Source organism: Odontomachus brunneus, unplaced genomic scaffold, assembly GCF_010583005.1.
Source record: "Odontomachus brunneus isolate Ranch 3 - 2012 unplaced genomic scaffold, Obru_v1 Obru_scaffold_022, whole genome shotgun sequence".
NCBI classification, from domain to species: Eukaryota; Metazoa; Arthropoda; class Insecta; order Hymenoptera; family Formicidae; genus Odontomachus; species Odontomachus brunneus.
In genome coordinates, this window is record NW_022639472.1 from 2693504 (window position 1) to 2706740 (window position 13237).

Genomic DNA, 13237 nt, shown 5'->3' on the forward strand with positions numbered 1-13237 from the left:
ATACAGAGTGGCGGAGGCGGCAATATGGAGCGGATCGAGGTTTACACGCGGTTGTGAGGTCGGGGGCAATAGAAACAGAGGGAGGGAGGGAGGAGAAAAGAGATGTCGACGCGCGTGGGGCGACGCAGGCAGGCAGGCAGGTAGGCAGGCAGGCAGATAGGTAGATAGAGGCAGGCAGGCCGGCCGGCAAACAGGCAGGCAGGCAGGCAGGCAGAAGTGGACGGGTAAGAGCGATTCAACCTCCTTTCACTTTCAACGAGCGCGCGCGCTCGCTCGCTTGCTCGTTCGCTCGCTTGCTCGTTCGCTCGCTCGCTCGCTCGCTCGCTCGCACGTTCGTTCGCCGTTTTATACGACGGCGAGAGCACACCGCGTACGAAAATAGGCAACGCCGCCGTTTTCGCCGAACGCGCGCACGCGAGTTCAGAGGCTACGAGCGTACGGTTCGCAACCGACCTTCTCGACTCGCACGGCACGGGTCGCTCTACTCGTTCACTCGCGCTCGCCGCATGAGGAGGGTGGCGTCGCGACGCCATCGGTGTGCTTTTTTGCCCGCCGCCGCGTTTCGATAGAGCGGAGTCCTCTCTTGGACGTGCGCCAGCCAACTCGAGAGATTGTCTCGGTGGCTTTTTAGGTAGCGAGACAACCGCTCCGGTGGCCTATTAGATTTGCGATGTCGTCAGGGGCAATCTGCCTATGGAGGACTCCGACTTAGCAAAGCGCGCGGTCTTTAATATCGAGGTCGTCTGCTTGCGCAGCCGGCGTGCGAGCTTATCATAGACGCTTTCGTGAAGGTTAACTCTCTTTGGGCTTTTGAAAAATCAAATCTCACGCGTGATGTTTCGTATTTCGAGGTGGGATTTCGAAATATCGATATTGTTGCTTTGTTGCGACAACAATACGCGACGTTTTTATGGTAATGGGTGTTTGATAGCACCTATTCTAAAAGCGAGCTTAAAACGCGATCACGTTTCAAGCCCGAGTTATTTTACGCGCGAGATACATCGGTGCCAGCGGTGATTCCGTACTACGAGGTGTTGAAAGGGACTCGTTCGTCCAAATAACTGGTCTGCCTGTATCATTTTGTTTCAGTGTTAGCGTCTCGCCGCCACTTATCGACGCTATCGTTCAGGGTGATGACTCGCGGACAAGATTCTCGGCAAAAGCTCGAAAACTAATCTCTACGTGCTCGCAAACTCGTGCGCGGCTCCATAAACTGTGGTTTTTTCAATATTTAAACCGTTGCAGGAAGTGTACGCGTGTAAAGAAGGTAAATGCGTTTACGAGGAGGGCTGCCTGTGTGCGCAATAATCGACGATTACGGATTACGCGAGTGACTATTACGACGCTTGCCTATCCTTCGTGTCACTCTGCTGCGAACGTCGTTAGCGATTACGGCCGGCTGCTGGCTGGTTAGCTGGTTGGCTGTCGGGCCGCTCTATAATCGATAGTAAAAAGATTGCAACACATTTCTTTCCAATGTGCTTTTGAATAGACGAAATCTAGATCGCCAAAATAGTTGGGCAATTTCAGACGTGTTGAAGTTCATCAAATCGAATAATTAGTTTGAAATGTTGTAATCTTTTCACCACCGACTAGGGGATTAGATACCCTATATTTTAGAATTTCGAAGTAAAAAAAGAATAAACACGATAGAGGGAACCTTCTTCTATGTATTAATGCCCGCTACGATTCTGTTAATCGTATATATTTGTTTTGTAATAACCAAAATATATACGAACATGCAAAAACAGAGCCACCTTTCCTTGGTACCGGATTCACTTGTCCAGTAACGCAGTAGCCCAGTAACGTAAAAAGAAAAAGATTACCTATAAAATATGTATCCTAATTAGTAGTTCCAGAGTCTCCCCGCAAGAGATCTCCACAGCCTTCCTGCTGACCTTTAATTATGGGTCAACTTTACCTTGTCCACTCATATGCTTTATTTCAATCATTTTATGAATGAAAATTGCATTTATTATCAGAAACAGTATATCATACACTTGCAAGAAATTTTATTCTAAGTAATAATACATTGCTTAATTTTATTCAGTCAGAATGGAGAATATTAACACAAAATTTCGAAAGGCTTGAAAATTTACTTTGCTAATTACTAAATCAGTTTTTTTTTTATTTTTTTTTTTTTTATTTTAATATTATTCCGATTTTAATGAAACTCGGGGAAAAGTATTTATGTTCTAAAAGAACCATTTCACGATTTTGTTCCCACTATTTCTCTCAAGATAGATATTAAAAAAGCACATGAGCAACATACTCTTGGGACTATATAGCCCCGGTCTCCCTTATACTCCAGATTGCAGATTTGCCAAAAAAAGAATTTGTAAGTAGTAAAGCTTATGATTATTCACGAGATTCAGTCTTGCTTTCTTGAAAGAAATTCAATAAATTACGAAAATCAATTTAAGCAGTAAGAAAATCTCAGATATTTTTCGATCCCAAAATCTTTCGATATTTGGTTTATACAAGTGATTTTTTGTACGATTAATATTTAGATGAAAATTTTTCGTGCGATGACTGACTGAATGATGAACAAACGTTGCTGTACAATAATTAACGCTTTCACGCGTTACTTAAGTTTTCGAAGTTACAGATATATCTGTTAGCGAAAAATTAATTTCGATTTAAATGAGCGAGGTTCATGGTCTAGGGATTCATGTCAGCTACGAGATCTGTTGAAGTATTTCTCAAGATTTATACGCGTAAAATCTTTCCATCGCGAAACAGTTTGACGAGCATCTGTCGATCTCGCGCGGGCGGCATACGACTCCGTGATGGTTTCGAAGAGGAGGCCGTTGTGAATTCAACATCACATTATACAGCGCCGTAGGTGTGGAAAACGCGAATGGTCAAGTTGTGTGATTATTTGCGTGGCGCGTGCACGTACATAACTTTATATACGTACGCGCGTTTATTGCTGAGAACGCGCATATAACTGGAATAGCAGCAGTGCGCACTCTCACGCTTTTGTCCTACTTATCTGGCGATTAACCGTGACTTCCGCTTTCGTCAACGCCGGACTCAGAAGACCGCTTCCTCAAGGTTGCTTCGTTCGATCGCGCGCGAATCACACCCGTGAGATTTCCGTCGATTCGCGAGCGTCGCAGCGAGCGGATGATCATTCGAGCCATTCTGAAAAAGGCCGATTACCTTTGCACATCGTGTCGACTGTGATTCAAACGTGAAATAGCTTTTTTTACGTCGAGTACTTTGAAGAACGTCTCCGTATCGTATAAAGTCTGATCTACAATGTGCTCTTTCCTTCCTGTTTCTTGTTCGCTGTCTTTTTCTGACTCAAGGCTTAAGTCAGAAAGAGATGAAGAGATAGAAATAGGAAGCAAAAAGTACACTATGAACCAAGCTTAAATCTTCAGGACATCAGTTATGAATCTTTCCACATGAACCTGATCTTATTTATCAATGATGTAGTTTGTTCTCTAGTGTGACATCGCGAAAAATAAATAATTTTGCAGTACCTGAAAGCGGAGACTCTCATAGGTCTCACAGCCTGGTGGCGATCATGAATCTTTTCCTCTAATGTAATATTGTGAAAAGTGAACATTTCCATATATTTTCAAAGATAAATTTTCCATGAGTTCACACTAGAGGGAAAAATTTATGATTGACCCTTGTAATTCAATTTCGTCCATCTTTTCGCTCGTAGATATTTATAGTCTTTGGAGCAAATTCTGAGCATTTAGGTAGATTATATCGAACACTTAAAAGTCAATTATTCACTAGAAAAATTCTTTTTAAAATAATTCGTATGTTGAACAAGTACATATTGACAGAGAAAAATTAAAACTAGAAAGAAACGTTTCTTCGACATTTTTACTTGAAGTAATTTCCATTTCATTCAAAATGAGAAAACGTTCGACCGAGGCACTTTGCGTTGCATCTTTGCCAATATATTACTAAAATAGAAATTTGGACGCACGCGCGCGCGCGCGAGAGAGAGAGAGAGAGAGAGAGAGAGAGAGAGAGAGAGAGAGAGAGAGAGATTGCTGCTGACGAAAGATCTACGAAATTAATAGCTTCCTTAATTGTTACAGCTGTACGGGCAGACCGGATGCGAGGTGGTAGAAACAAATTCGGGCCCATGTACAAACGGGATCGTGCGCGGAAATTGCAACTGATGCGGCAACGGCAAATGGCGTTGCAGACGATACGTGGCAACCTCGGCGACCCGACCTACTCGTCCGCAGTGACGCCGTTGCTGCACATCAAGCAGGAGATCCAAATACCTCAGGTCTCGAGTCTGACTTCCTCGCCAGACTCGAGTCCGTCCCCCGCGGCCGTGGCCGCGGGATTGGTGACGACGCAGGCCGGCAACGGTGCCGGTCAACACCAGCTGATCGCACCGTCCACTCAACCGAACATCGCCGGTGGCAGCGGTGGTGGCGGAAGCGGCGGCGGCGGCGGCGGCAACGGCGGTGGTGCTGGCGGCGGCAGCAGCGGTGGTAATCATCTGCACAACCTCAACCCCGGCCTGGACAACAAGTTGTGGGCCGCAAACTCCACCACCCCTGGTACAAAGGCCTTCAGCTTCGGCGAGCAGTCCACGCAATCCCACGGCAGTGCCGCGACCTCCGCGAGCCTCACCTCTGCCGTCGCTATAAAAGCTAGTCCGATGATAAGAGACTTCGTGCAGGCGCTCGACGACCGCGAGTGGCAGACGTCCCTCTTCGCACTTCTGCAAAACCAAACGTACAATCAGTGTGAAGTGGACTTGTTCGAATTAATGTGCAAAGTGCTCGACCAGAATCTGTTCGCGCAGGTGGACTGGGCTAGGAATTCGATATTCTTCAAGGATCTCAAGGTGAGCGATCGATCTTCTGCTATCCTCGTGAGTTGTTGGCATACTTGTAGAATTTTTCTAGAGTGTATCAAAGAGGTCTCCCTTCATTGAGTTATCAAGTGGAATTAGAAACTATCTTTTCTTTCTCTTGTTCTTTTAACATTTTTCAATTTGCATTAAGCATTTGGAATACGACATGGGGTGAGGACGACGATTACGAGATTACGCACGTGTTATGAATAATTGTAATTGCATTGATTGTGCCGAGAATCTCCTCGTCGAGGAGTTTGTTCTTGCCGATAAATAACTCGTTGCCTGGCCTGCTCGTGGCATGAGCGGCGGGGATGTGAGGTAACCAGCGGCATTGCACAATCACTGAATGATTTCAAGCATCGCCTCATATCTAGGTCATAACAAGATACGTTTCTGGGTTATGGCGGTTGCCCCAAAGCAGGACCGCGTTAATTATAAATTGCATACTTAACCGATCGTTTTGTAACAACTTTTTATTTTTGTTTCAACACAGCAAGTTCGTTAACGGCGACGTAGAGTGAAATGAGGCCATTTGTTTAAGTCTTTCGTCGACAATATGGTACATTATCGCGGGATTTTCACTGTACTCTCATCAAAATCGTATCACTTGTGTACACGTTATTTTGTACATCGTATTTTTTCCTTTTAAATATCCTATAAAGTTACACATTAATAAACAATAAATTAATAAAAAATAAATAAGATCAACAAAGATTAGTACAATTTATTAAAATCAATAAAAAATAAATGTTCTCTAAAGTTATAAATTAATCCGCATGTCAACGCTAGACACGTTGTTCCATTATACTTTCGTTATGAAAAGAAGATTTACCGAGTTAACCAAGTGAAACTATTAATTGACGATATGTGTGTGGGATTAATAATTAATAATGAAAGATATCTTAAAAAATGTAGGATGTATAGTTTTTTTTATTTCTCTTCTTATATACCTTTAATGTAGTATCTAACGTTTACACAAATAATTTATTAGGTTGACGATCAAATGAAGCTGCTACAACACTCTTGGTCGGATATGTTGGTACTGGACCACCTTCATCACAGGTTACACAATAACCTACCTGACGAGACAACACTTCACAATGGTCAAAAGTTTGATCTCCTTTGCCTCGGCCTACTTGGAGTTCCTAGCTTGGCGGATCTCTTCAACGATCTGTCCAAGAAACTTCAGGAACTAAAATTCGACCTCTCCGATTACGTTTGCATGAAATTCCTAATGCTGCTGAATCACGGTAAGTAAAGTTCAGACTCTCATAGGTTCAGAGCCATCTATTGCATTTGTATATTTCTTTTAAACGCGTCGCGAAATCATGTCATAGACAGAACCGTCCTTTCCTACGATGGAATATTAGATGTTGGAGTTGAAAATCCCAACAAAGCGCGTACGAGTTTTTAAAAAATGATAATAGAGATTTTGCAAATTTATGTATTGAGGAGACCTAAAAAAGTATACAAGTTCACAAGAAAGATAAGTAAGTGATTATTTCAGAGACCTTGCATCGATAATTCGACATCTGTTAAACCGACGATGTAATTGTTCATATAATTAATTTCCTTCCTCATAATTGGCACTATACCTTACTTTAACATAAACTAAACATCTAGTATAACTCGAAAGATGCAGTATACAATATGACTTGTAAAATATGTATCTTGTCACAGAGGTTCGAGGGCTAGTAAACAAGAAGCATGTGCAAGAGGGGCACGAGCAAGTTCAACGGGCGCTTATGGATTACTCGATACATTGTTACCCAACTATACCGGTATTACAAAATTCAACCTTGTGTATACTCCTCGCTGAAGTAGATCAAAGAGTAGACGGTGTGTCTAATTATCCTCTCTCAACTGATCGTTGCAGGATAAATTCAACAAGCTGCTAGCAGTATTACCAGAAATCCACATGGTGGCAAGCAGGGGAGAAGATCATCTCTATCACAAGCATTGTAACGGAGGTGCACCTACGCAAACACTTCTCATGGAGATGCTTCACGCCAAGAGAAAATGAAACAATCGATTTCTCCTGGTAACTTTTGCCATCGAATAGTACGACACTGCATATACGTATACATACACAGATGCAACACATACAAACAAACACACACATACACACACATAATATATCGAAAGTCTTGTTAGCGCCCCTAATCGGGAGAGACAGAGTGGACCTCAAAGTACCTATTAAGAGCTAACGCTGCTAAGGTATCGGACCAAGTAATGGGGCATTGGTTCAAAAAATACCTATGCATACAAATAAAGTATAGACGTACATATACTTTACATATATTACATATATATGTATTATATAAAGTGTATCTAAATATATAAACAACAATGACATATATTTTCTATATTTGATGTTGAAGTTTTAGAGATGTATCCGTGGAGAAACACCCCTGTTGGTGGGTACAAGCGCAGGGAAACAGTAAGCAAGATGCCTTGAAAACAGTACAAAGGGTGGTTAAAACAAAATATTGGTCAAAGGGCAGGCAATTTTTGTCTAAATAAGTAAAGCTATTTTTCTAATACTTAGAGGCGATTATTTTTAAGCATACCACTGAAGCCTTGCTCTCACTCATTCGAACGAAATATTGTACTACTACTACTACTATTACTGCTAAAGAGAATCCGAACTTTCCAGATTTTAATCGTGCTTCTGCAAGGGATTCAATGGGCATACTTGAACGACAGTAAACTTGCATGTGATATACATATGTGTTTGTTGCACGGCCACCTGGGCATCCTTAGAATTTCCTATAAAAAAGAAATCTGCATTTTTGACACACTTGCACACAAGCAGGGCTACTATATTGTAAATACTAGTTAACACATTCCAATTATGTTGTAAAGTATGAAGATCATGTTAAATATGTAATTACGATATTTTGTGTATAGTTTAACGAAATAAATATATTTCTGTTGCTTACACTCGAGAGAAATCATTAGCTACTTAATGTCTTCACTAATTTTAGGGCCTTAAACATGTATTTCTCTTTATTATTTTTCAAATAGGTGGCGGAAAGGAATAACCACAAATTACGATATTTTACTATTGTATGTTGTATCATAATAAAGATTCTGTTTAAGAAATAAAAGAATCATTGGAGCAAGGTTTATGTGGTCCTATATATTGTCTAGCGATTAAAATTCTAAATATATAAGAGATAACATTTTAATCTTATATCTCGCGCAGTTGTTAAATAGAGAAGATATTTAGTGAATGTTAAGATAGAGCGACCGAAAGTAGTAATTTTTCACTAAAAGATTATTATTATATTATATTATTATTATTTTTAATATAATATTGTTTAGCTAATAGTCAGAAATTCTTCAGTGCTGTGAAGGTTGTCTTTTCGACGCCTGTGGTATCAAAGCCATCGGAAATTACATGTGTCAGCTGCAAAGTTTAAACTTTGACAATGAGACAGATATCTTTCCTCGCACTGATAAATTGGTAATGTTACCCGTCGCGACTCCTCTTGTTTTCATTCACGTATCAAACACGTACCTGCTGCAAAAAGAATATGCTATTTTACTACTTTCACTTTTTCCACTGATTCTCGCAATACATTTGACTAGGTGTAAACGTGACTTGTATTGACGAGTGCGAAATTTTATGCCATGTTAGATTAAGAATCGAGTGTTAAATCAAATCAAGAGGAATGGTGACGAGTATTATTATTATTATCACGGGTAATAATTATTGCGATAATAATAATGTTACAAACTGTTATAATTTGTACTATCACACAATTATTATCACACCGCAGAAATTATTTGATCGAGGGTATCACATGTACTTATCACGTGGGTAAAAATCTCTGTCCGCCGTCAAGTTTGACTTACACACGCCAATGTAGAATATGTTAATGTTCCCAAAATTTTCAAATTGTCCAGATCTTCATGTTGAACACGATCGGAGACAGTCTCTAGGCTTATCACTTTCACATTTATGACACTCCCCCTCTTTGGAAAAGATTATTTTTATTTAACTCAGACACGAATGACTACCTCTTCATATCTCTGTATTAAGTTTTTATACTTTTACATTTTTAGTAACCACATACCTCAGAATAGACGCCCAGATAGCAATTTTAATGGAACGAATGAATGTAACATGCATAAGCAACTACTTTTAATCCGTGTAGTATGTATAATTACACGTAAGAGAGAGAGAGAGAGAGAGAGAGAGAGAGAGAGAGAGAGAGAAAGAAGCTACGAGCTATGTAATACAACTTATTAAAATATCGTATCCATTGTATGTCCATGTTATTTTTTAGGCCTTAGTTACTATTATTATTATTGTATTTTCGGCATATTAGTTTATAATCGTGTCATTTACTATGTACTAATCACGGAAGCGTAGTTACTGCTATCAGAATTGAGGAAAACCATTTGTTAACGTCGAAGCAAAATCCGATGATTCAAAGAATCAAAAGAAATGACAAGTATGAGGATCAATGTTTGAAAAAATTGCTTTCAATTGTTTTAATTCCATTGTTTTGACGGAGACAAGTTTACATTACATTTTATTTATTATAACCCTGTTTTGAGACCTCCCGCGTTAAACGTGTCGGTCTGATAATTTTGGAACAAGTATCATTCGCGCAAACATCACTATCTATAGCAATGAGAGAAAGAAACTCTCTTCTAAAAGTAGCTCTAAATCGCGCCCACGCGCGCGTCTATCGTTGTTATATATACTTCCATCATAATTAACGATCCGATCTGTTACGACGTGTTAACAAATGTAAACTAGTGAATACGACGATCGCAGCGTTATGTACATTATGTTAAATATGTACAGTTACCAATTATGATTGGCAATGATCTTATTTAATATCGATGTGATTCTTCGGTCCGATAAATCGTTGGAATAAAGTTTTAAAGGGAAAGAAAAAATATTATGCGTTGTTAACACTGCCATTAGCAGTTGGCAATTGTAAATTATGTAGAAAAAAAATTAATTGACTGTAAATATATCTTTATTATATTAACAGATAACTGTTCCTTTTTAGAGTTAATGCTATTTTTTTATATTATATATGGTTGAAAACCCCATACGGCGCGCGAGACGATAGTATTTCCCTTATTCAAATTCGATATTAAAGATCGTTACCAGATTGTGAAACTGTAAGAGTTAAAATTTTCGAGAAAAAAGTTGAAAAACTGTAGGATATAGGATCAATCAGTATGCCATTTTGCGAGATTTAAAGGTAGAGATTTTACGATTAATTCAGCCACTTAGAATGTACAACTATTACAAAATTTCAATGCCTTCGTGCACACTGAACAAGAAAATGATCATAATTCGTAACTCGAATGCTGTTATTCATGTATCAAACAACTTGTATATTTGTTTTTGCTTTGTATAAATACGAGACGACAAACATTGCACAGTGACTAATAAAGATATCGCAACTATCGCAATCATCTATCATTTTTTCATATGACAAACATCTTCACACATTTCGAATTTTTACATTATAATCTCATACATGTGATGTTGCAGCGTAAATTATATATTAATTTAAAGTGACTAATTAGTAACATACAACAGTATAACATGAACCTTAATACGGTGTAAAGCCATATGTGTTGCACTAGAAAAATATCAAATGGTAATAGTTGATGTATATTTATTTTTCTTATTACTTAACACACAATTAGCGTTGCATATGTTAATTTCAACTGAATTAAACAATAAGTATGTAAAATCAGTTGTATAATCAACTCGTGATGATCAAGATGTTGACAAATATTAACATTAATCTCATAATGTTACCCTTTCCACGCGACGTGATATATTTATAATGAATATAATGATGTATGTAGTGTGAACTTCGTATAAATTGTGGTGTTGGTGTAAAAATTGTAACATAGAAAGTATATTCGGTTAGGAATATACTCTATCTCTATCCGTGATCCGAATCGAGAATTGCTTGTACTGTTATTTATTTTACCTACAGTACTGATTAAATTATGCCAATACAACAAACCACTACAACGAACTGCCTTGTGAAACAGTCTTTAACCATTATGTTTAAAAAATTAACTACTTCTGCGTAATTGTACTACGTAATTGTTATCATTTCTCAACTTTGAAGACGTGACTGTAACCACGAGTAATATTTTTTAAATGCAACCTCTAATGCATAATTGTTAATTCGGCTCAGACGTACATCAGTAGATATGAGATCAGAGTTTAATGCGCGTCTGTTTCTGTTAGGAACTTATTGTAACTCTCTTCGTTCATCAGACTCTTGACTTCGTCTAGTTCGCTTAATTCTACCTTAAACAACCAACCGTCCTTATAACAAGATGTATTAATTAAGGAGGGTTTACTTTCAATCAATTCATTTTTCTCTATAACTTTTCCACTGACCGGGCTTATCAATTCCGAAGCCGCCTTCACTGATTCCAGCGCACCACATTCCTCTAAAAAAATCATAGATTGATTTATGAGAAAAGATTTCAATGTGTATAAAATGAGATATATAATTCGTAATGAAAGGAGAAAAAGCGATTGAATAAGCGTAAAAATATGCCAAAAATGCATGTACAAATTATGCTGTTAATTATGCTTAATATGGTTCGTGATACGTGGCTTTTAATTTTATTTTAACTTTAATTAAAGCTCATTTAATTTTCGTTTAACTTTAATTTAATTTAATACAAAGTTGTTCATTTTGTCGAATTTAACAAAGTTTTAAAGCGCAGAAATATTCATAACTCAAAAGTGATGAAAAGTTACCACAATCTGGTAGTTTCTACATTATTTTTATTAAAAGATAATTAATAACAAACGTGATGTTGCAACATTGTTATTATGAAAATTTACTTGTGGAACATTGCTTTCTCTTCAAGATAAGAAAGAAAAAAAAGACACGATATGTTATTTTAATGATACTGTTCTACAGAGTGACTTATACGTTTTTTTTGTAGTACTATATAAGTTTTATTTGTCTTCAAGATCTGGTTGCTAATTAAAAATATTGTGTATTAATTACCTCCTTTTTTAATTACAGATCCTACGTCGGGAAGTTGCGCATAAACCACGTCTCCGAGTGCCTCTTGCGCGTAATTTGATATACCGACTGTGCCCACTTTACCATCCACTGTTATCCATTCGTGCTTATCAGTGTACCATCGTTCTGAAAAATCACGTTTATCTCACGACTGCAATTCAATAGTAATAAGGCTGCGTTCGGGAAGATGTTATTTAGCGCTATGAGTGTACTCTATTTTTGTTACCTATTAAAAATTGACTAAGGACAGAACGCGTTTAAAACGGTAAATATAGTGTCTTGCCGAACACAACCCAAATCTCTTCCTTTTTTCTTCAAGCGCGCGTTAGTATCTTTGTTTTATAGAATAAAATCGGTATTAGTGATTCGTAAAAGGAATAACTTTTTTACGATTGACGATAGAACAAACAAATGATAGGAGAGCAACAGCTGAAGCAAATAATTCATAATCTCATATGAGATTCAATTTGACATGACGTTACTTTTCCTGTAAATATACAACTACTTTTTCAAATAAAACTATAGGAGCTTACAAACAGCGCTCTGGGTTAGTTTCGGATCAGTATATGCCTCTTTAGAAACCAAATATTTCGTGTTCTGCCCCAATTGTCTCAAATAGCAACCGGATTACCAAGATTTCAGATATTGTCAGTTCAGTTTAAAAGTGTACTGTTTTTTGAAAATGGTAAATATTACATTTATTCAATAACATATATATATAAACAAAAATGTTTAGAGTTATTAGCTTGTAAAACTTTACACCTGGGGCCACCTTGCTCAGTAAGCAAATTGAGCGCAGACTGCGCGCAGTTTGGTAGCAAATTTGATCAAAAACCCATCACAGCAAAACCATAGCCATCTGTGTTTACATTAAGCTACGGTTTTGGCGACAGATCTTGCTATCGGGCAATTGGTGTCAAATTTGCAGCAAAAACTGCGCAAAACTTGCAGCGCAGCAAGGTTTGCGCGGTTTCTGCCGCCAATCTGTCGTCAAATCGCTACAAGCTCTGCGCGGTTTTTGCTGCAAATCTGCAGCAATTTTCCGACAACAAGTTCTGCCGCATATCTGGCGACAATTTGGCAGCAAAATTTGATAACAACAGATCCTGCATCAAATTTGTTATCTATTTGCCATCAAAAGTTGATAGCAAGCTCTGCTCGAAATCTGTTCGCGCAAATTTGGTTATCTGGATGTATATATTTCTATGGATATCCTGTGGATATTCTTAGGATATTAAAACGTCTTCTGAACGTCTTCAGGATGTCCCTAGAAGATTTGTGCTATATATATATATATATATATATATATATATATATATATATATATATATATATATATATATAAAAA

The 13237-nt window shown here is 38.2% G+C and overlaps 2 protein-coding genes across 2 annotated transcripts in view; one reads left to right on the forward strand and one right to left on the reverse strand.

Annotated features, from left to right (window-relative positions):
* Positions 1 to 10285, forward strand: part of LOC116842185 (nuclear hormone receptor FTZ-F1) — a 31485-nt gene extending 21200 nt beyond the window's left edge. Inside the window, exons 2-5 of the mRNA XM_032810992.1 lie at positions 4068 to 4834; positions 5838 to 6096; positions 6527 to 6627; positions 6723 to 10285. Coding sequence (XP_032666883.1) covers positions 4068 to 4834; positions 5838 to 6096; positions 6527 to 6627; positions 6723 to 6869 — 1274 coding nt within the window. The 3' untranslated portion in view covers positions 6870 to 10285. The remainder of the gene's footprint in view (positions 1 to 4067; positions 4835 to 5837; positions 6097 to 6526; positions 6628 to 6722) is intronic.
* The window catches only part of LOC116842189 (glycine cleavage system H protein), a 6913-nt gene continuing 3507 nt past the window's right edge, over positions 9832 to 13237 (reverse strand). The window contains exons 2-3 of the mRNA XM_032810999.1: positions 11872 to 12015; positions 9832 to 11299 (exon numbers count right to left, since the gene is read on the reverse strand). Coding sequence (XP_032666890.1) covers positions 11067 to 11299; positions 11872 to 12015 — 377 coding nt within the window. The 3' untranslated portion in view covers positions 9832 to 11066. The remainder of the gene's footprint in view (positions 11300 to 11871; positions 12016 to 13237) is intronic.